The 22,942-nt window shown below is 36.9% G+C and overlaps 1 protein-coding gene and 1 pseudogene across 1 annotated transcript; both read left to right on the top strand.

The window, feature by feature from the left end:
• The first annotated feature begins 1,246 nt into the window (after positions 1-1,246).
• On the top strand, positions 1,247-8,949 carry LOC136834050 (glutamate receptor ionotropic, kainate 4-like). Its single transcript, XM_067096306.1, has 7 exons — positions 1,247-1,390; positions 2,605-2,846; positions 3,129-3,313; positions 3,918-4,157; positions 5,356-5,534; positions 6,451-6,610; positions 7,297-8,949. Exons 1-7 carry the CDS (start codon positions 1,269-1,271, stop codon positions 7,429-7,431), a joined length of 1,263 nt encoding a protein of 420 aa, XP_066952407.1. The 5' UTR covers positions 1,247-1,268; the 3' UTR covers positions 7,432-8,949.
• Positions 8,950-9,387: 438 nt separating this feature from the next.
• The window catches only part of LOC136834049 (UNC93-like protein), a 33,703-nt pseudogene continuing 20,148 nt past the window's right edge, over positions 9,388-22,942 (top strand).

The following is a 22,942-nucleotide window of genomic DNA, read 5'->3' as shown; positions in this document are numbered from 1 at the left end:
CCCTATTATAATTCTATAATAATTAACCCGACAATTGATAAGCAGACTAAATTTTAAACTCTCAGTTGGTATTATTAAAAATTTGCAACTGAACGCCGGTGCTACACTATCTTTAACGAGATAAAGTATAAACATATAAGATCTATTTCTCCGGAATGTATAAATACACATACATATTAATATATTTTCAGAAATACCATTATGGTGTAGCAGGTCACTGAATGTGATGAACGAAGTTTGGCTACTTAGTCAACTTTGAAGTACAGTAATTCAAACAGGTTAAAACTCAATTCTTCATTCTACGTAGTATTACTAATATAATTTTTTTTATTTGTGAACGGACTTCTTTTCATTAAATATCTAGTAAATATCTAGTAACCCAAACCTTTCCTATTTGTGTATCTGCTCACAATTTTAAATTTGTTACTTGTTAGTGGATCTCTTTTCATTAAATGACACCTGAATATCTAATCATCTACTCGTATATCTTCTCACATTTTTTGTCAATCTGTCCATCTATTTTCCATTTATTTTCAGAAAGTAAGGTGGTGGCGGTGTTCACAAGGTGCTTCTACTGCGATGGAGGAAAGGCCAAAGTCTATTCTCTCGGGATTTGGAATCCAAACGCCTCCCCTCATATTGATGCTCAACTGTTTAAAGGCAAGGGGGGAGGGGAAACTATTTCATTTTAGAAATATACCTATGTGCGGTTACATTGGCCCCTTGAAACATCGGTTTTCCGCGTGACATATTATATTAGTGACCAACTATAAAATACTGAATTTTCTGATAGGTATTTTGATTTAACAATTTTCATCTTTCTTTGAAGAGAGTGATCACCGAATAAAGTTTTAAATATCACTAATAAGACATGTATTTTCACATAATGAATTGTAACAATAACCAAAAATACTCTACCGATACAAGTATTTAAGGCACAATACAAATTTCTAACAGGACGAACTGCACACCTGCGATCAGCTGGGATAATACTAATATTTACACGAATTTGCAAACAATAAGTCTGGGATTTAAGAAAGTAACCAGTAAATAAAATTTCAAACAATCCCTTAACACACAACTATTCCAAATCACGACCCACAATAACCAAGCAGTTATCAAACGCTCTAGACCACTCCATTAATTAGAAAATAAAAATGCGAGAGACCTTCAAGGCAAAATCAATGCTCACCCAACGCTGCTATTTTTCATCCGACTCAACAGATCAATTCGGGAATTTCTACGGACACAGATTCCGGATAGTGTGCATGGCGTGGTTCCCTTACACGGACTTCGCAAGGACGAGCAAGCGAGGAGGCACTGTTGTGTATCCTCTGGACTCCTTAGACGTTCGGATGCTGAAGGGCATAGCCAAGGCCTTGAATTTCTCGTGAGTTGTACATTTCTTTGACTTTCTCTCTTCCTGTCTATGTATATGACGTTAGTGACCGATTTTTAACAGTGTTCCTTTGGGATGAGGATGCCAAACCAATGCACTGCCCCACACTAGCGGATCCAGGGGTGGGGACGGGGCGGGTGGGGGGTATTACCTGGGCACATGGTGCCCCCCATGGAAAATAATGACAAAATAATGATATTGAAGATTTAGATAATAATAACATAAATGAGAAATATAAAAATGGGAATATATATGTATTCCCATTTTTATATTTCTCATTTATGTATATATGTATATACTGTACTATACTGTATATACGCACATATATATAATATGAAAATTGGTGCCCCACCCCACGAAATTTTTCTGGATCCACTAGTGCTGCCACAACGACATTCGCTGGGCTTTTGTGGATTTTGACTCGAACCAGTTTTTAGAGGATCGAACCAGAGAGGTTATGTAGGAAAAGATATCAGTTCACGAAAGCGATAAATGAAGCTACTATTACTAAAAAGGCAGTTTAAAAGATTAGTTTTTTGAATGACTATCGTGTATTGCAGTAGTATGAGAAATGTCAGTTTCTTTCAGTATTATTGTATACACATTTATGGGGAACGATCTACAAACGTCATTAACTCGCAAAGCGCAATTACACGGGTTGTGTTGAAACAACTTGCCAAGTTAGATTGCTGTGTAACATAATTTCTATCTTTCATTCGTAATTCGTCCCTAAAGTACACGGTTTCCCACGAAAACGCCTCATTACAAAAAAAAAAAAAAAGTAAAAAATGCGCCAAAGTTTCTTCAACGCAATCGATTTTTCTGTACAGCGTATAATCAAGGCCACCGAAAATAGATCTATCATTCGGTGGTCTCGGTATAATGCCGCGGCCCAAGAAACTTTAACCACGGCCCGGTGGTGGCCTATCCTATATAGTTGACAGAAGCACGATTATGGCTAACTTTAACCTTAAATAAAATAAAAACTACTAAGGCCAAACGGCTGCAATTTGGTATGTTTGATGATTGGAGGGTGGATGATCAACATACCAATTTGCAGCCCTCTAGCCTCAGTAGTTTTTCAGATCTGAGGGCGGACAGAAAAAAGTGTGGACAGAATAAAGTGCGGGGGAACAGACAAAGCCGGCACAGTAGTTTTCTTTTACAGAAAACTAAAAGTGGAATAATTTCGAATTACCTCACAGCTACGAAATGCGCGTTCCTTGGGACAACCAGTGGGGGACATCCACGGCGAACGGAAACTGGACAGGGATCGTCGGAACGCTGCAGTACCACAAGGGCGATTTTTCGATGATGCTCTCTTGGCTGGAGAACCGTCTCCCCGTCGTCGACTACTCCAGAGTCTATTCGTCTGAGCCCCTCGTCATGGTGACGGCCAAGTCAGCGCCGCTGCCCCAGTCGTTCGCCCTCGTCAGACCTTTTACACGTAAGCAATGCGTCGCGGTGGTTTGGTCATGTGGAAAGTATGGAAGATGATGAGCGAAAAGACTGTATAATTCACCACAGAAAGGAGACTTGGAAGTGCTGGATAGATGGAGTGGGAGCGAGAGAGTGCGTGGAAGATGGAAGTGAATGATGCAGTGAGTTTAAGGGGTTCAAAATTCATCTTCCAATTGGCTGATAAAGTATGAATGTAGCAGTTATCATAGCCGGTGCACTCCAACATCGCTGCCAAATCTCAAAATGAGTAATGTTTCTCCAACTGCAGCTCAACTATGGGGTCTGACAGTCCTCTCCACGGTGGCTGCCGGCTTTACGTTGTGGGTTCTCCAGAAGATATGGTCTCGCATTTCTAACGAGAGGAGCATAGGCCTCGGCAGTAGTGTCCTCTTGACGTGGGCCATTATTCTGGAAGACCCTCCCATGCGGCTGCCAAAAAACATCACCGCACAGGTGAGACCAAGACCTTCTTTAGGTCTTGGGTAAGACTGTAAGGTGCAGCAACGGTGAGGCTAGGCCTAGGAAGCTTTACAAAAGAGCTTAGTTCTGAAGATGTTAGGTTAGATCACTCAGGAGTATAATTCTAAAGATGAAGGCTCACTTGACGAACGGAAAAAGACCTTCCTAAAGATAATAGCTTGACAAATAAACAGGTAGGATAGTTGTTCATTAAATATCTTGCTAAAGCCCTGAAAATAGTTTTAGAGCTAGTAGTTTACTATAGGAACCAAAAGGATGGCTCTATAACATAATAGCATACGAAATGACTATACCAGGGGCCATTTACTTGAAATTCAGACTTCCAAAGAATATGGTGTTCTTTTGAAAGAAGTAACAGAAGGTAATAGGAAATACAGAAAGAAGAGACCAGTTATTAGAAAAGAAAAAATGAAGTAACAAATTAATAAATAACTAGATACAAAATGTAAGTTATAAAATGCGAGGAGAAAGGCTTTTGGGTAGTAATGCATTGCATCTTCGCTGGAACTTTTGGAGCTCCAATTGCACAGCATCCTCAGGGAGACGCTGACTATATAACTGACGTCATACTTTTCAGATGCTGATAGGCTGGTGGTGGCTGTACTGCATGCAAGTGACCATCATGTACCGGTCTTCGTTAATCGCCCACTTGACCGTCCCTGGAAAGTCGCCCGAGCTGAATTCACTGGACGATCTCCTGGAAGCGAACAAGAGGGAGAAATGGACTTGGGGATTCGAACCCACTTACGGCTCAGGGTGGGAGTGGCTCAAGCTGAATGAGAATCCTACAGTTAGGGAAATATTCAAAGGCATAGAGGTGAGAGACTTGCGCTGAGAAATCCTGCGAAGGATATGAAGAAAAATCTTGGACATCTCTTGGCTTGTTGTTGTAGACTGAGCTAGGCCTATGTCAGCATAGGCTCTTGCTCCTGGAGCAGCCAGTAATTCTCTTTACTTTTTAGCTTTGCTCTATATTGCTATAATAATAATAATAATAATAATAATAATAATAATAATAATAATAATAATAATATACATGTTGAGAAGCTTCTCCATTTGAAGACTCATGCTACTATGAGTATTTTCTAATTAATATACATGTTATTAATATTTCAAGAAACATTACTTTTTCCAAAAGAGCTGTTTTAGAAGCCTTGATATTTTCCTTATTTCTTTATTAAAAGTAAGAAAACTACCAAGTTCAGAGTTCAGGGTCAAAAGAAAATGTACATTTAATAATAAACAGGAAGCTAAGATTAAAAAACGGTACATCATAGTAAGGCATCTTATTTTCCAAGAATTTTTGAACAGATAAATTCGATAAAGTTCCCTCAACATTTGCCGTTTGGTATTGTGAAAAGACTGCAATAAATTTCGTTTATTTCTAAATTAGGACCTAGTTACAATAACTTATTAATAACAGTAGCTTGAACTTTAAGATGGGTAGTATTTCACTCTAACAATTAAGGCGCATTTTCGTGAAGAGTGTGGCAAACAACGAATCACTAGAGGTGAAATACTGAGAATGTTAACGGGGACAAGGGTTTCAAAGACTTTAACAGTGACACTGAATATTAAGTTGTCAATGCTACAACTTTGAGCATTAAACATTGAGGAAATTAATAGGTACAAGGGTTTCAAAGATTATAATACTGCCACTGAATGCCAAGTTGTCAATGCTACTACTCTGCGCAGTAAATATTAAGAAAATTAATAGGGACAAGGCTTTCAAAGATTCTAATATTGCCACTGAATGCCAAGTTGTCAATGTTACTACTCTGCGCAGTAAATATTAAGAAAATTAATAGGTATCAGGGTTTCAAAGACTTTAACAGTGCCACTGAACATCAACTTGTCAATGCTTCTACTCTGAGAATTAATTAGGGTATAGTTGCAGCCGATAAGGCAGGTAAAATTTGTGTCAAATGCGATTCCGACAGCCGGTATCGTAGCGTCAGGGAATGGCGAATATTCAGAGGCTTGTACATGACACTGAGAACGTTTCAATTTCCAAGGTTCTGGAGCTAGACGAACAGCTTCGCAGAGTCCTCTCCGGCCGCCACGCCTTCATCACCTGGAAGTACTACATTCGGTCCATCATACTCTCGCAGTACACCGACGGGAGAGGTTACACTCCCATACACACTGCCAAGGAGGAGTTCTTCAACTACGGAGGCTATGGATGGGGGTTCAGGTGAGGGGAGGTGCTACGCTAAGGGCAACATTCCCACAGATACTGTGTCGAAGCCTCACACTCCGAGAGTCAGTCGGTTTGATTACTTCTTTAGGCCATTCAAATCTGGGATGTGGGTCTTTCTTCGACTGTTTTTTTCCTGAATTACTTAATCTCTTGCTTGAATGATTTTGAATGATATAAGTATAGCAAAATATTCGTCATTATTATTACTATATTTTTATTATTACTCTTTGCAAGCTAGTTTTCAGGTCAATGGTGTCTGTATGCCAGTTCCAAATCTTTATCTTCTGAATAATAATAATAATAATAATAATAATAATAATAATAATAATAATAATAATAATAATAATAATAATAATCACGACGTTTTTACTATAATATCATTCAAAATCATTCAAGTGATGAGATTATGTAATTCAAGAAATAACACAGGCGAAGAAAGACCCACATTCCATTGATATAAATATGCTGCGAATCTAGATTGTAATCCAGTAGTCGCTTGATAATGCCACAAAGTGGTGAAACAGCTGTCGTGACGAAAAACAATAAATGGAAGAATTTCCTCTTCCATTTATTGTTTTTTGTCACGATTTCACCAGAAATCGACGCACGAGAACCGGGAGTAACTCAGACGTTAAGAAAATTCCTGCAAGAAACTCAAAGATTCCACTACAGCAATATAGCTTTTAAAGAAAATTGTATAAGAGAAAAACTATGCCCTAAAAATATATACTCGTATATACATACATATATATATGTGTGTGTGTGTGTGTGTATCTATATATATCTATATATATATATATATATATATATATATATATATATATGTGTGTGTGTGTGTGTGTGTGTGTGTGTGTGTGTGTGTGTGTGTGTGTGTGAACTTTCTATCTAACTGTGCATCGAACATCCACAGGAAAGGCGCCCCCTTCCGCGGACGCATCGACATCATGAAACTCCGGCTGATCGAGAGCGGCGCCATCGAGTTTTGGATGAACGAACTCATCGAATCCTCTGCGGCGAAGTCTCGAAGTAAGAAGAAGAAAAAGCCTGAGGAAAGGAGTAGTAATGACGAGGTATGGGCATCAATATAATATTTTACATTCCCTGGGAGTAACTAGAGAGTTTGTATTGAGGGTGAGGACTGTTTTTTATTTATAAAATATGCTAGAAACAAGTAGAGGTCGTTCTCTTGTTACTGTTGACAATTTTATGATTTCATGAATAAAAAAACACCTTGACGCTATTCTCGGGGTGCAGTTGAACTCATGCACGACCTTGAACTTGGTTTCTCATCTAGTGCAGACTTACATATTAAGTTCAGTTTCCGTTGCTGCAGATGCACTAAATGTTATTTTTTTGCTTTTGTTTTGCAATTAATAAGCATCACTGAATCTGTGTTGCTAAGCACCGTGGAAGTTGACAGTCTCCCTTGCGTGCTCAGTCTGTCTTATAAAAAAAAGCTATTTTAACTCCAAGTGAAGAACTTAAGCAAAAATGAAGTAATATATAAACAAATAAACTTAAGTAGGGTAAAGAAAATCTTTACATTAAACACTGAACTTTTGCCAGTCTAATTCTGGAACTGACAGGATTCGCTGTCTAGATTTAATGAAAATTGGAGTAAGATAGATATGTTTGGTTCCAAATTATACTAAAAACATTATCACATTCTTTGTTTAGGAAAACTACATTTATCGAAAACACAAGTCTCGTGTGACTTTTAAGTCGTTGAGGCGCAATTCTTATTTGTATTTTTCAGCGACGCTCCAATACAGTACTAGGGATGGGCCACCTACAAGGAGTCTTCTATATACTGATCATGGGAAACTTCTTAGGTCTTCTGAGTTTCCTTTTTGAGTGCTGCTCCAGATGCTTCTCCAAACTCTTCAGATGAGCTACAGTCCTCCAAAGACAACCAATTTAAGGATATTGAAATCTTAGATTTCCGCCTAAAAAAGGTATATACAGTCTAGAAAAAATTTGAAAGGCCTTTTCCCAATAAGGAGCAATTACAGGACATCAAAATAATCTCATTAATTATCTCCTACATTGTTAACCAATAAAAGGATATCAAAATCTTGTCATAGGACGTTCCCCTTCAAGGTTAAGCGTTAAAGGACATCCGAATAATCTGCCAAGGTCTTCTCCCAGGACAAGCAATGAAAGGATATCAAAATATTCCAAACATTCCGAGATTTTCCTCCTCGAGGACAAAGTGAGGAAATTTTTATGGACGCTTCCTACTGAGCTAACCTTCCTCAAGGAAAGACACAAACAGGGCACAAAGATATGAAGATTATCTTCATGAAATCATCCCTCAAGACAGACATGAATATATATCAGCATTTTAACACGCTAGAATCCTACCTCCAGAAACCAGGAGCCTGCATTATCCTACAGAGGAACTGAAAGGAAAGAAATTTTTATTACTTTTAATATGTAAAACACCAGCATATGAAAATAAAGATTGTTCTTATCGTATTTTTTTTTTATTTTGCATCAACTTTTAGTTAGGCACAGCAAGAGCAACGATTTTATCAGCTTTAAAGCCCAAAAATTCTTAAAAAATAGGCTTGATAGATATGAGGCTATTCATCAGAACGTTAAAGGAAATGTTAGTCTTACAAAGCGAACGGATTTTCACTTTTTAATTTTAATCGTTTCTAACATGATGAAGACGTGATCCAGTTATAGCAAGAGGATTTATTTTCTGCACTAACGGTGGCAACATTATTAATGATCACTTGGTATATGAGTTGTGATGATAACATAATGATAACTACATGTTGCAAGGATCCTCTAAATAACAACAAAGGAATGTGTTTATATCTGGAGTTGCATTTTATTCTCCTCAAGCACGTATTACACGAAAAACCAATTTTTATCTTTAAATTTTAATTGAACGTGACAAAATAAATGTATGGCTTAGGATAAGGCAAGTGTTTGTGGAGAGGGTGGTTGTAAAAAAAAAATAATAATAAATAGATAAAAATAGAGAGAGCTTAACCATTTCGGATTCCGATGACGTGAAAATACATCATTACTTTCCCAACCCCTGAGGTTCCCTCGGGTTCAACAGGAAGCTCCTGACGACGGCGCACAACCCTACAAATATAGAGTACTATACTAAAAAAAAAAAAAAAAAACACGCGTGAACGTGCCTATCGATGTACTGTCCAGCTAACCTACATTTTCCTGTTAAAAGGTCATCAAGGTCATTTGTTCTTGTGGGTCATAGCACATAGCCTACTGCTTTGCAAAGGTCACACCTCTTCTGAGAAATAAGTCGTATTTTTGACGCGCTTTTACCACTAATTAAGAGGGTCATGCAGTTTACAGTACATGAAAATGAAGTTTCTGTGAGAACGGGAACTTTATATGCTTTTTGATATATCGGTGGGATTCAAAATTGTTTCCTGCATTACTTTTAAAAACCTTTCACAAAATATGTTACTCCGTTAGCTGCTGAAAGCAATATTTTCCAAATTATTATTATCAGCATTATTAACAGTACATGAGGAACAAACACAAGATATCAACGTTTAAGAGAAGCTTTCAGAGAAAAATATATCCATAAGTGAAAGGAGAAAACACATAAATAAGTACACAAATAAACAAACCAATACTAAAAAAATAAATATAATAAAAGCAAACACACAGCGCGCGTTTATTGTTAACATCAATGATCTATGAATGTGGTTTCCCTCTGAAGAAGTCTACGAGGAGCCTAAAAGCTATGCAGCGAAAATCAAAATTAGCGCAACTGGGACAAGGCTATTTTCTCCCTCTCCGGTGACGCAATCGCCAATATAAGCGGGGCCTAAAAGTTGGCTGCCAGTCTGCATGGCAGCCTCTCTTAGTGAGCTTCGCGTGAATCCGTCTCTCCCAAACGACCTAAAGAGAGATAGGTCTTGGTCTCTCCTCTCTTATCAACAATTCGAGCAAGCGAGTAGGAGCGAGAGCATCGCCCCCTCATAGAAAACGGGAATTGGAATCCTGACGTTTGTACGAAGCGAGTGAAGGCGATGACAAAATTATCTTGAAAAAACAGGAAAAACTAAACTTCGTTTGTCTTTTGATTTGGGATTTAGAGGAGATCATGGCAGGTGCAGACGACTCTTCAAGCAGCAGCAGGAACGCTGAGACAGGGCGTGAATTAAGAGGTATGAATTATTCTTTTTCATGTGACATCCTTGAAAATTCGTGATCACGTGAGATGGGCAATTTCTGTACTTGCATGACCTTGTCCGATTATAATGAAACACAAACACATATACACGTATATATATACAATATATATATATATATATATATATATATATATATATATATATATATATATATATATATATATATATATATACATATCCATACACATATGTGTGCAAGAGTGTGTATCTGTGTTTGTAAGTGAGTTTCAAGAGGTTACCCTTTCTGTGTTAATTTGTGTAAAGTGTGCTTAATTTTGCAGTCTAGCTTTAAATTTTAAAAAATAATTATAATGATGAGATATCATCATCATCGTCATTCATATCATTGTTTTCATTATCATTTCGATTATCAACTTTGTTTTTATATACTTTTTTTCTTAGACGAAACAACTAAAAAGAATTATAATAAAGTAAAGAGAAAAAGAAATCCATGATACAACGATCTGCATTCTTGCATAGGCTGTCTAATTAACGTTAAAATCCTCTTTCCACGCAGCCCCTGTGCCCGGGATCTCGACGAAGCAGCTGACAGAGGAAGAGGTCCTGGAGAAACGAAGCATCCTGAAGAACGTGGTCGTGGTATCCTTCGCGTTCACCCTCCAATTCACCAGCTACAACTCGATGGAGAATATGCAGTCTTCGCTGAATAAGTGAGTAAAGCCCGGAAGCAAATTCCTGAGATGTACTGTATGCTAGTATTGCGGCAGTCCAGATTTTTTTGCCATGCCCCTTTAGGTTAGGTTAGGTTGGGTTAGATCAATCTATGTTAGTATTCCCTTAAAATTTGGGTGTGGTAAACATAATGAGATTATTTTCAAGAAAATTCTATGGTTAGTTTTTGAGATATGGCGTCCAGCTTTTTTCAGGGGGAAGGCCCCGTATTCGGTTACATCTGTGGAAACTGCGGCCCGGAATTCGTGGGGTTATGCTTGAGCTAGTAGTAGTAGTAGTAGTAGTAGTAGTAGTAGTAGTAGTAGTAGCAGAGCTATTATCAGCAGGGGAATGTTCAATAGCAGAAATGGCGGAAGTTGTAAACACTAGTGACAGAAGTACGTAGCATGCTACTTACAGTTTTAAACTGGTTGCAGTAGTAGCTGTTGTAGTAACAGAACTATTAGCAACAGCAAAATGTTCAATAGTAGCAGAGTTGGTAGTGGTAGTAGCAGAAGTGGCGGAAGTTGTATAATTACTGAGAGAATTACCAGGTTACCAATAGCTGGGCTACAGATGCATTTGGGTAAATATTCTTCACAGTTCTGTAGTTGCAGTGGAATAAGCAAATGCACACGATTTTCTTTCAGCAACAACAGCTCTACTGAATAATTAAAACAATAATTCGTAATATACTCTGAAGAGACTTGCGATATATAACTTTATTAATGGGCTTACATAATTCTGATAAAAAACAAATACCATTTGTACTGATGTTTTTCTGTTTATCTACATTCTTCAACTGATTCAGACTCCGCTATCTCAATCCCGTGTTTTACATAATTCTCTGAGTGCTATCATACCAACTGATTTTTGTTTTAATTCCTCTGACTTCAAATGAGAATTATAAAACTTCTGATGTTCACTAAAGAATTGAGGCTCTCTGATCGTAACTGAAGATTTTAAGGCGTCGTATCTTAATGAATGATTTGAGTCCTTTGCCATGAATTAGAGATATTCGTTCGATGATGTTAACTGAAGATATTGAGCCTTCTAATCTTAGCTGAAAGATTTGAGTCCCTTGGTCTTGAAAGAACAATTTTAGTCTACTGATCTTAACTGAGTATTTAAAGTCTTTTATCTTTAATGACGAATTCTCGCCATCATATGAAGTGCCTATTAAAAACCCCGTAATTCACTTAAGAGAGTTGGTCTTCTGTCTGCTAAAATATTTGTCACAAAACACAAGCGTATTATATTCATTCACTCGTGTGTAAACATAATCATACACAACAATATGAATTATTTTGAACGTATGAATAGTATTATTGCAATAATACTATTCATATATTCAAATTAAGAAAAAAAAATTAACTGTCGCCATCCGTAATCCTCAATAACACCCCAAAAAGCGACAACGGAACGACATCCCTAGCGGCGCTCTACGCCGGCTTCCTCTTCTCCGGATGCTTCCTGCCCTCGCTTCTGCTGAAGCACCTGAAGGAGAAGTACACCCTGGCCCTGTCCGCCTTCTCCTTCTCCATCTACATGGCCGCCCAATTCTACCCGAAGCTCTACCTCCTCGTTCCGACGGCCGTTGTCCTCGGGCTGGGGGCGGCTTCGCTTTGGGCGTCGAAGGGAACCTACATCACGAAGGTGAGTTCTCTCTCTCTCTCTCTCTCTCTCTCTCTCTCTCTCTCTCTCTCGGTTACTTTACTTGACTGCTGAGTAGTCTTTCTGTTTTGACCAAGATGGGCATTCGGTGATGTCCAAGTATTGCGTAAACCCGATATTTGTTATTTTTATTTTATTTTTATTTTCCTTTATATTTTTAACGCGAGTAACCTTTTGTGTCTCAGTGGTCTGAAAAGTACGACTATATTCATCATGTCTTTCACATGAAGTGCCTTCTAAGTGCCTTCTGCGTGAGTGCCCTCACGCGCGCCAATTGCTCCAATATGCGCATAAGGAAGGAGTTGGACATTTATCTCACCTTCTATCTCAATAATGAAGGACAGAAAATCAGAAGTAACGAAAACCAGAGACTAATAATTTTTTGTCGAATTCACACGCAAATACATAAATACGCTGTGATAACTACGATGGTGGCATTATGGCGAAGAATAAAAAAATAATTCCTTTAATTCTTTAATGTGAACGCTAACAAGTGGAAATTGGAAAATCGTGCTGAGAATAAAATGACCGATTGAATTACTAATACGTGACTCGTATTGTAACTAAGATAGAAGGAATTTGTAAAGAACTGAAAAGCAAGTAAAAGCTGATGTTTACGAAAACGATACAAAAGCAATGAAAAAAAAAGGGATTTAATGACGCTGTCATCTGATGGCATTTGATGACGCTCTCATGTTATGGAATTCGATGACTATGTTACTTACTTAGCAAGTTCCCCTACCTGAGATATTGGGAAATAACTTGACTTGGCAAATATGAAAAAATTTGTAATACTTAACCTGTTGCCATTCAAGTGTTGCCGCTAAAATTTGCTTCAAATTAATCGTACAATGAGATATTCATTACCATTTTATTTTGAATCATGTTTAAGTGAATTCTGTGTCCTTTTTTGTGTAAACCTTAGTTGATTGTAGTTTTTTTTCTGACAGGTATCAAAGAGAGAGAGAGAGAGAGAGAGAGAGAGAGAGAGAGAGAGAGAGAGAGAGAGAGAGAGAGAGAGAGAGAGAAGAATGACGGTTTGGGAGATTCACAAGGAACTCTGTGAAAATAAACAGTCGTCTGTATATTTCTATAACAAATACACTTCAGAAAGTAAACCACGTTATCCTTGCAAAGATCTCCTCAAAAGCAATCACATTTTTGGTCGCAGCCTTGGGTTTCCCATATACAGTACATACATACATACATACTCACATCAGGATCGACCTGATGTGACATCACACGTGATTGTGTGTTGATATTTCTAACCACACACACACACACACACACACACACACACACACACACACACACACACACACACATGATGTGAGTCAGAAATTATATATATATATATGTGTATTGTGTGTACATACTGTTTGGGTTCGTGTGATATATATTTGTATTAATATACGTATGTCCGTAGATGCAAATCCTAACTTCATACACGTAAAACTCCTACACATTTCTACAGTTTTCCTGATAAGGATACGAATAATCCTTTTACACAATGCACGTACTAGATTTGCATTCGACCCAACAAATTCCTAAGTAAATTTGTCTTCTCAGGCGAATTATCTCTTAAAATAGATAATTGTCGTTCACTTTCATTTCAGCCTTGCTATACGTGTCGTGAGCGAAATCCATTAAATTTTTAAGTGCTCGGAAAGTAGCGTGTAACGCTGGTCTCATTGTGTCTCATTTTGTCATAACTGAATTTCAATTAAGAGTAATTCTATCTGAATGTCGTTTCCTCGTCCAGTCTACTTTCTGCTATTATGTAGCAATTAATTCTAATTTGTCGAGTACATTACCCCTATATTATCAAGTGCTTTGTTGTGTATATCATGCCCTTAGTTATAAATGAACCTCATTGATGGTTAACATATCAATGAGTTAATTGTGGAGTTTATGTAAATATCTCTGTCTCATATGTGATGAATTAACATCCCTGATATGCAAATTGACCATATCCTTAGCATAACATTAACTTTGAACAACGAACTGTCAATATGAAGACTGCGTGGTCAACAGTAATAATAATAATAATAATAATAATAATAATAATAATAATAATAATAATATTTGAATATTGCCAATATTATATTGATAGAGTGATGGCGCCATGTTTGAATTACAGCGACATTACAAAAACTATTCCTCCTGACAGTCAGGTAAGCGCTACGCGGAGATTACAGGAGAAGATCCCTGTGCTGTAATCACGAGATTCTTCAGCATCTTCTATATGTTCTATCAGTCCACCCAGGTGTGGGGAAACTTACTATCGTCGGCAGGTGAGGTGCTTTTCATTGTACTGTTATTACTGTCATTGATGCTTTCACTGCTATTGCATTGGTCTTATCGTTAGTCTTATCGATGTATTTGGTTTCGTTCCACACACACATACACATAACATACACACACACACACATATATATATGTATTTATAGATATATATACATATATATATATAATGTATATATATATATATATATATATATATATATATAATATATATATATATATATATATATATATATATATATATATATATATATATATATATATATATACACTGTATATATATTATTATGTGAATGTGTGTGTGTATGTACCAGAAAATGTTGAATAAATAGTAGATATTCATTATTCTGCAAAATCTTGGCTCTCCAGTGTTATCTATCGACGCCGAGGTCGAGTTCAACAAATCTGAGGACCACTTGGACTTTTGCGGATACAACTTCTGCGTAAGTCGCAGCGACTACTACAACGAGTCCCCTCACCGTCGGCAACGGAACGCTGAAAGTCACGTCTCAGACTCCCGACAAACCCGCCCACTGGCAAATCTACGTTTTGGCGGCGGTTTACGTGGCTGGTCCTGTTCTGGCTTCCTACTCATCCTGATTTTCCTGGACCCGATTAAAGGGTCTGGGAGCGACTCCTCCAGGTGAGTTATGAGAACCTGTAAATAGTAGCATTCTTATGAAGAGCCTTTGTGAATCGTAGTGTTTATATCGGAAGTCTGTATACGTCTTAGTTTCCCACTGTAGATTCTGTATAAGTTGTACCACTGGTATCCAGAATCTGTATGAATCGTAGCCTTCGTATTCAGATTCTGTATCCATAGTAGTATTCTTTAATAATAACTAATATGTTCGAGAGCCTTCAATAATATTAAACAATGTATATCTTATCGTTTATCCTTTTTATGGCTAATCAGATTTTTACAAAGATTTTCCCCAATGTGTGACAGTAAGCATGTATGTGTGCGAATTTGTGTTTATGCATTACTTGCCTTTGAGGAAATGGACAATAAGATAATGACATTCGTGTCTGTTTGTTAAACAAACTTGTTAATGCAACTGGAAGATAGAGTGACATTGTAAGGCTCTACAAGAATGGCCATCTGTCACCCTTTATTAATGTACAGGTACTTTTAACGTGCAAATTAGGGTTAAAGTACATTCTGACTGTATGTTTTCTCTCTATGGAATGAATCTTAATGGACAGATATTTACCTTTAACTTTGAGCCTAACCTTGGAAAATTTAACATAAATAAATAAACAGAGCCTTTCTTTTTTGCAAGTGCACGAAAAATCTGATGCTGAGGAAGTTTGCTGAACATGGCGTTCATCAGTGATACAGTATAGCTGAAGGATGAATGTGGCAGTAACTGTTTCACTGTTACTCTACAGAGCCAACCCATTTTGCTGGATAAGGTCACCGTTGTAAAAAAAAAATTAATTTCACAGCTCTGAAGAAGACGCATTAGAGGGGAAGAGTGGCTGTCAGCTAATAGCCGCCACCTTGAATCACCTACGTCATCCATACCAGTTGTTGTTAGTCCCTCTCACCATCTGGTCAGGAGTAGAACGGGCATTCCTCGGTGCCGATTTCACAGCTGTAAGTATTAATAATGTTCCTCTTAATATCTAAAGACTTTTAATTAGTTCAGTGCTTCTGCAGCTGAATTTTTACGTTTGTTCCCCTTACATGCCCACGTAAAGACGACATTTCATTAGCTCAGTGCTTCAGCAGCTGAATTTTTACGTATGTACCCCTTACATGCCTACTTGAAGGAGACATTTCATTAGCTCAGTGCCTCAGCAGCTGCATGAAAGTTTATGTATGTAACCCTTACAGGCCTACGTAAAGACGGCATTTCGTTATCTCAGTACCTAAGCAGCAGAATCTTTACGAATGTCCCCTTTATAGGTTAGTAAAGACGACATTTCATTATCTTAGTACTTCTGCAGCTGAATTTTTACGTATGTGCCACTTACAGGCCTACGTGAAGACATTTCACTAGCTCATTGCCTCAGCATAAATCTTACTTATATGCTCCTTACAGGCCTACGTATCCTGCAGCCTGGGTATCCACATGGTAGGGTTCATCATGATCTGTTACGGGGCCTTCGACGTCCTGGCCTCCATGAGTGCCAGCACCATGGTCAAGTTCCTAGGAGAGCGCCGGTGATCATTATGGCTTTCCTCATCAACTTGTCTCTGATCGTCTCCTTGATTTACTGGATTCCGAATCCGCAACAAATGCCCGTCTTCTTCGCCATCTCTGGACTCTGGGGATTTGCTGATGGGATTTGGCAAAAACGCAGATTAACTGTATGTATGATGTTTTGTCTCTCTATCTTATGAGATATATTATTCGTATTTACTTCTCTTAGCAAGCGTTTGGATTATTGAACAAAATGCCTGTGGCAAAATTTCATTTGAAAACGTTATGTTTAGCTCTAAGTTATGTGAATTCTACCAGGCAAGAAAGTCATTATTGTAGCTATAACCTGACAAATAGATGTGGAATTTAATCTATGCATCTAGTGCCCCATACACCATGCCATACAAATATGTACATTGATGCACCCACCCACAAATCTCTCTCTCTCTCTCTCTCTCTCTCTCTCTCTCTCTCTCTCTCTCTATATATATATATATATATATATATATGCTCGCTCTGCTGTCTTGCGAAATTCACAGCTGACGTCATTCACCATCTACTTTCAGCGCTGTACGGGAGTCCTTTTCGCGGAAACACCGAAGCAGGCTTCAGCAACTGCCGCCTGTGGAAGCCACGGGTTTCACGATAGCCTTCGCTTGCAGCTCCGTCCTCTGCATTTCTTCCAAGATCATCGTTATCATCACGTTCTGGTCCTCGGTGACCGGCTACCTCATCATTGAGGTGATCGAGAGACTGGGTGGTCTCAGAAAGCGAGACGACTGATTATGGCTGTCGAGAATGGCTATAGGTCTGGCCTGCCTTGCTCTCTGCTCTCTCTCTCTCTCTCTCTCTCTCTTCTCTCGTTCACCAGATTGACCACGACGCTAAATGAGTGAACACATCTGAAAACAAGTTATCTCGGACCTCCCTCCTGAATTCATCAAGAGTTAATGATGAATATAGATGAGTCCAATACCTAATTCTCAGAATTCTCTTATTCATGGCCAGTGGATTAGGAGTTAATACGCCCAGTGGTTGCTCAGAAGTTGCCATTATGTATTATGAGCTTGAACGCTTAATGATGAATTTATCAGGATTCCAACTATCTTAATATTTCTCTGACAGATGCTCATTTTCTCAGTGGGTGATGCTGCTTCCTGTGCAAAGTGAAAGAAATATGATAAACCAATGGATTATATATATCGTTATGAATAGAAGACTGATGAACTGTATTTATTTTCAAAGGTATATTTAATAAAATGTTATTTAAACTTTATGTGTACGTTTATATTTATGAATGGTATATATATATATATATATATATATATATATATATATATATATATATATATATATATATATATATATATATATTGTCATTGGTATCAGTACCTGGTATTACACAACTAATCTCAAGATTCAAAATATACCTCTCTGAGCCAGATACCTGAACTCTATTTTAATTATTTGACTGATGATCAACAAGTGATCAAGAAAAAACTTATTTATCAATCACTTGAAAAATCAAACTAAGTTCGTCAGAATATGTGTGGTATAAAAAAATTAAACTAGAAATCTTCTAGTAAAAGGCATCACTTCAAAACTCTGAATTCACTTTTAGCAAAACTAAAAGAACGCATCAATGCACACACAATCAATCCATTCACTGGTGATCAATAAATGAAACACTGTTTTTCTTAAAAATGTTAAATACAAAATTTATTTTCAGATTCAAAGTTTATAACTAGAATTCTTAATTATACAATCTGAAAATTTACTATTAGGAAAATAACACAAAACTAATGAATTCTTGAATTAAATTATGAAACAAAACTAATTCACAAAAAACTTTACAGTGAATTTAAATTAATCATTTAAACTATCAATAGAATTACTCAAGATTTAAAAAGAAAATGAAATCAAGTGAACTTATGCAATGTTAAATTACTGCTTTAAATGTTACATCACAAACATAAAAAATGTGAAAATATAAAGAAATTGCCTAGAAAACACAATAAAAATACACGTAAGATTTTATCAATAATGATTTAATTCAAACTTATCACACCATAACCCCTCCTAACTTATCATACCATGGTATCAATAAGTAAAATTTCAAACAAAAAAACCTCTGTAAATGTGATTGGCGCCGTTACGAACTAAAATAACTTTATGAATAAAGAATGCTAATCTTAAATGAGAGAGAGAAGATGGAACTCGACTGGTCTCTTCCAGAATGAAACAAATTTTAAAGTATGATGTCATTAAAGCATTTTGGGTATTCTAGAAGCAGGAGGTGACGTCATTAAAGCGTTTTGGGTGCGATACAATGGAGAAGCTTCTAGAAGGAAAGTATCATCCCAGCAAAACGTTTGAACGCATCTTACAAACATGACGTAATTGATCAGGACACGTATTCTTTCTCGCAGCGGCGTACGTGACTCAAACAACGCATGCAAAACCACTTATCTTGTATGGGAACCGTTTGTATATGAACCCAAAACAAAGCGTTTCTCAACTGATGACAACTGGAAATGAAACAAGCCCTTCCTGGACACACACGTTTCACATACTACGCTACCAAGAAAGATATTCGTTCCAAAATTACGTTACTATTAAAATTATAACAACAATTCTAAATTACGCTATCAAGTAATCATTATACTTTTGAGATCTGATGTCAAATAAATATGACACTTCAACAACCATTATCATTAAACATAACACATGAAAAACTAATTTATACTTATTTACTAAAGATATATATATATATATATATATATATATATATATATATATATATATATATATATACTTATGTATAAAACCTGAAACTCGTGTATATGAAAGTGGGCGATACAATAACGCCTACCGTTAAAATATTTACGATTTTCCCGATAAATTGCGTGTAATTTTCACTAAAGATTTGTACCTTAGCTGGACGTTTTTAATATCTTTGCCTTATCTTTTTTAAAGAGTAAATTCATGTTCTGAGTCCTTATAACATGAACTTGAAAATATCTCTCGTTGCGTCATACGATCACCATTTCAAATGGCGGTTAATAATTTCTGTCTTAAGCATTTACGTGCCAGGAATGGTGGGAAAAAAAACATGAATCAGGAGTGATTACTCTCAACAAAGGATGCCACAAATAGAAAGAGAATGATTTACATCGATCATGGTTTCAGAGATGGAGAACAGCTATTATAATACTTAATTATAATACCTATTATTATTATTATTATTATTATTATTATTATTATTATTATTATTATTATTATTATTATTATTATTCACTTGGAACAAGGCCACAAGGGCCGCTGATTTGAAATTCAAGCTTTCGAAGAATCTGGTGTCCATTCGAAAGAAGTAACAGAAGGTAACGGGAAATACAGAAAGAGAGCAATTATTAGAAAACAAGAGAAATTAACAAATTAATAAATAAATGAAAATATAAGATATTAAAATACAAGCTGAATTGCATTAGGGTCGTAAAATACTCAATATCCACCGCGTAGGCCTACTCCAAGAGTGTCACAGTGATTAAACACTGATTCTTCTATAGAAAACTGAGCTGAATTGGGGAGAACCGTTCATCGTTTCAATCATATTCATCAGACATACCATATCACTCGCCTTGGCACCGACTGGGCACGCGCAGAATACCGTCTGGACGCCAAGGCCATGAACGGATAAAGTGAAGGAATAATCGTTCAAATCATTAGAGGAACAAACATTGGCAAGAGGTACCAACGTCACTGTGTGTATGGATAACCTAAGTGACTGATTATGGCTACTCAGAACTTCCCCTCTATTGTGTTTGGCTGAGATCTGTATAAAATAACGTATTTAATTCAAACAATGTTTATCCTACATTGTGGTGGACCTAGAAAGGGTGGCAAGAGAATACTTGTATATGTTTACCCTACATTCTGGTGGCCCTAGAGACGGTGACAAGAAAATAAATACTGTCATATCAATAATCTGACAGTTGAATTTGTCACAGACTCTTTGTAATATATCACCGTAATTTTTCATTAAAAAAAAATTCGTTTCCTCTATTATATTGGTAATAATTAGTTTACGTATTGTATAGTAATTATTTTACTTAACTAGGTTTTCATTTATAAACACCCAAGAAACACCGAGGCTTAAAAGGTAATACCATGGGGTTGCAGAATAACTATATAACTGACACAAATGACATTTTTACCAAAAGATAAACAACTCGGCAACAAGTTTCATGCAGTGACCAGTAGCGCCAGTCACAAACATAGTGCTGCTTTTGACAATTAATTCTGGTTTACGAAACAACGGTGTTCGGCGAAAAATGGCTAGCAGTGTTCCGATCGAAGGAACGCAGTAGGTTGAACGTCTTGTCCTTGTGTTTAAACACACTCGTTTAAGTATCAATATTTTGGTCTCAAAAGTCTAAAAACATGAAAGGAAACAAAATTTTTACCCTTCCCTCATTCGAAATCACTGATGTCCATATTTTGAAAGAGGTTTCCGAAGGACGAGTTATTAGACTCAATAAGAATACCGTTATCTCTTGCATGTTGATGAAAAAGCATTGTACAGTTTTTTTAAGTATTGCACGGTTTTGCAACTGAAGCACACATAGTGAATGTCGACAAAAAAGAAACTTTTCACCGCATATTTTGCCCAGACAATGATATCGATCAAATCCGAACTAAACAAGCCCAGAGCAAACAGCAAAGCCTGGCAAAGGACAGAGGTTCAAACAAAATGTTAGGGATATCTCTTTAGATTATTCTCCGAGACAAATAATTAATGAGTGGCTTGCTTTGACAATTCATGCAGTTAAATCACTGCTTAATACAGTTTTGCAATGGTTTATCCTTTACCAAAACGACAAAATCGGTAAAATAACAGATACCCCGACACTTAATCCACATAATAGTAAAGTTAGCCAAAATATATATAGAAAATGGAAACCCCTGTTATTCAAAGAAAGTGGTTAAGTTTTTAATGTTTGGTGAACTATAAGAAATAAGACTCATAAGTAAGGTTTATTATGATGTTGAACGTATGAAAAACAAATAGATCTAAAATTAATAATATATGCACGCGTGTACTATTTGCTTTACACTATAGTATATTACTGGTTTAACTCGAAAACTTTCATTACAGCTCTAATGCTTGTCTGGTCTACCCAGTGTTTGACAGTGATATATCAGTACCTTGGCGTCATTTTCATAAACCCATAATGCGTCGACATGCACAAACGCTACCCCTCTTATTCATGTACAAACATGAAACAAACGGAGAATTAAAAAGTGAATAAAATACGATGATACAGAAGTTGCCTAGCTAAGTTTGAAAGAAGCCCACAATAAGAACGGATAAATGTAAAAGTCAGAAATCAAGGCAGCTGATGGGACGCCGCAAAGAAATCAACCTACAGTGTGCGTCGCAAGGCACACCGTACGTTGCGCCCTCAAAAGGGCAAAAAGGACAGATAATTAGTGGTAAATAAGGTATCTCCGATATACATATTCCAAACTCGAATGCTGCTATTTCTGTGAACTCCTTAGTTTGACTGAATGATTTGTTTATGGAATTTGGCGTCGCAGTCTATTGTCATCGATGGGAACTCCATAAAATCCTTTTTGCCCTTACATTTGGTCCAATAAAATACAGATAGCAATGGTTTGCCAATCTGTATGTTAGGAATCTTAGTACAAGGTATGAATGAGGGAGTTACTAATTACTCGATTCAACTGGAATTGTGATATCAATACCAATGGCACCTTCTACTTGGGGAAAAGACAGGAGATCGTTGGGTCCTTCTTGTGCTAAAAAATGAGACTAATGAAACTTTCTACTTGACCAAGCATAAGAGACTTGGTGCTCTGAGCACTGCAAAACTAAGGAGACCACTGGAGCCTTCTTCTTGGTAAAATGAAGCAAACCAATAAGTTTTACCACTTCATCATTGCTTTTGACTAGGAAAAAACAAAACCAAATTAGTCTTCAGAGCATTGTAAAACTTACAAACAGGATACCCTTGGCTTCTTCTTCTTCTTTGATAGAAGGCCACAACGAAAGAAAACCTCTCTTGAACTGACTGATACAGCACACTAAAACACGATGTTATAAATTTTTTTTTTTTAGTTAACGAACTGATTCTTAAATACTCTTGTTAGGGGCATGCCAGTTATTTTCAAGTCAAAGAACTCTTTCGATACCTATTTCTGTATATTAATGTCAAATGATGACACTTCATTTAAGGTTTATTTACTGTTACACAGGGTAAGAGAGACTACCGTGAGGATGGAATTGTGACGAGAAATGTCAGTGGAGAAATGTCAGTGTCTACTGTTTACAATAAAAGTGAAACCTTGAAACAAAAGAACATTGTACCGAAATTAATGAAAATAACGAATGTCT

The sequence above is a fragment of the Macrobrachium rosenbergii genome, chromosome 53 (assembly GCF_040412425.1).
Source record: "Macrobrachium rosenbergii isolate ZJJX-2024 chromosome 53, ASM4041242v1, whole genome shotgun sequence".
Lineage (NCBI taxonomy): Eukaryota > Metazoa > Arthropoda > Malacostraca > Decapoda > Palaemonidae > Macrobrachium > Macrobrachium rosenbergii.
Note: the sequence above shows the minus strand (reverse complement) of the source record. Positions and strands in the feature narration are given on the sequence as shown.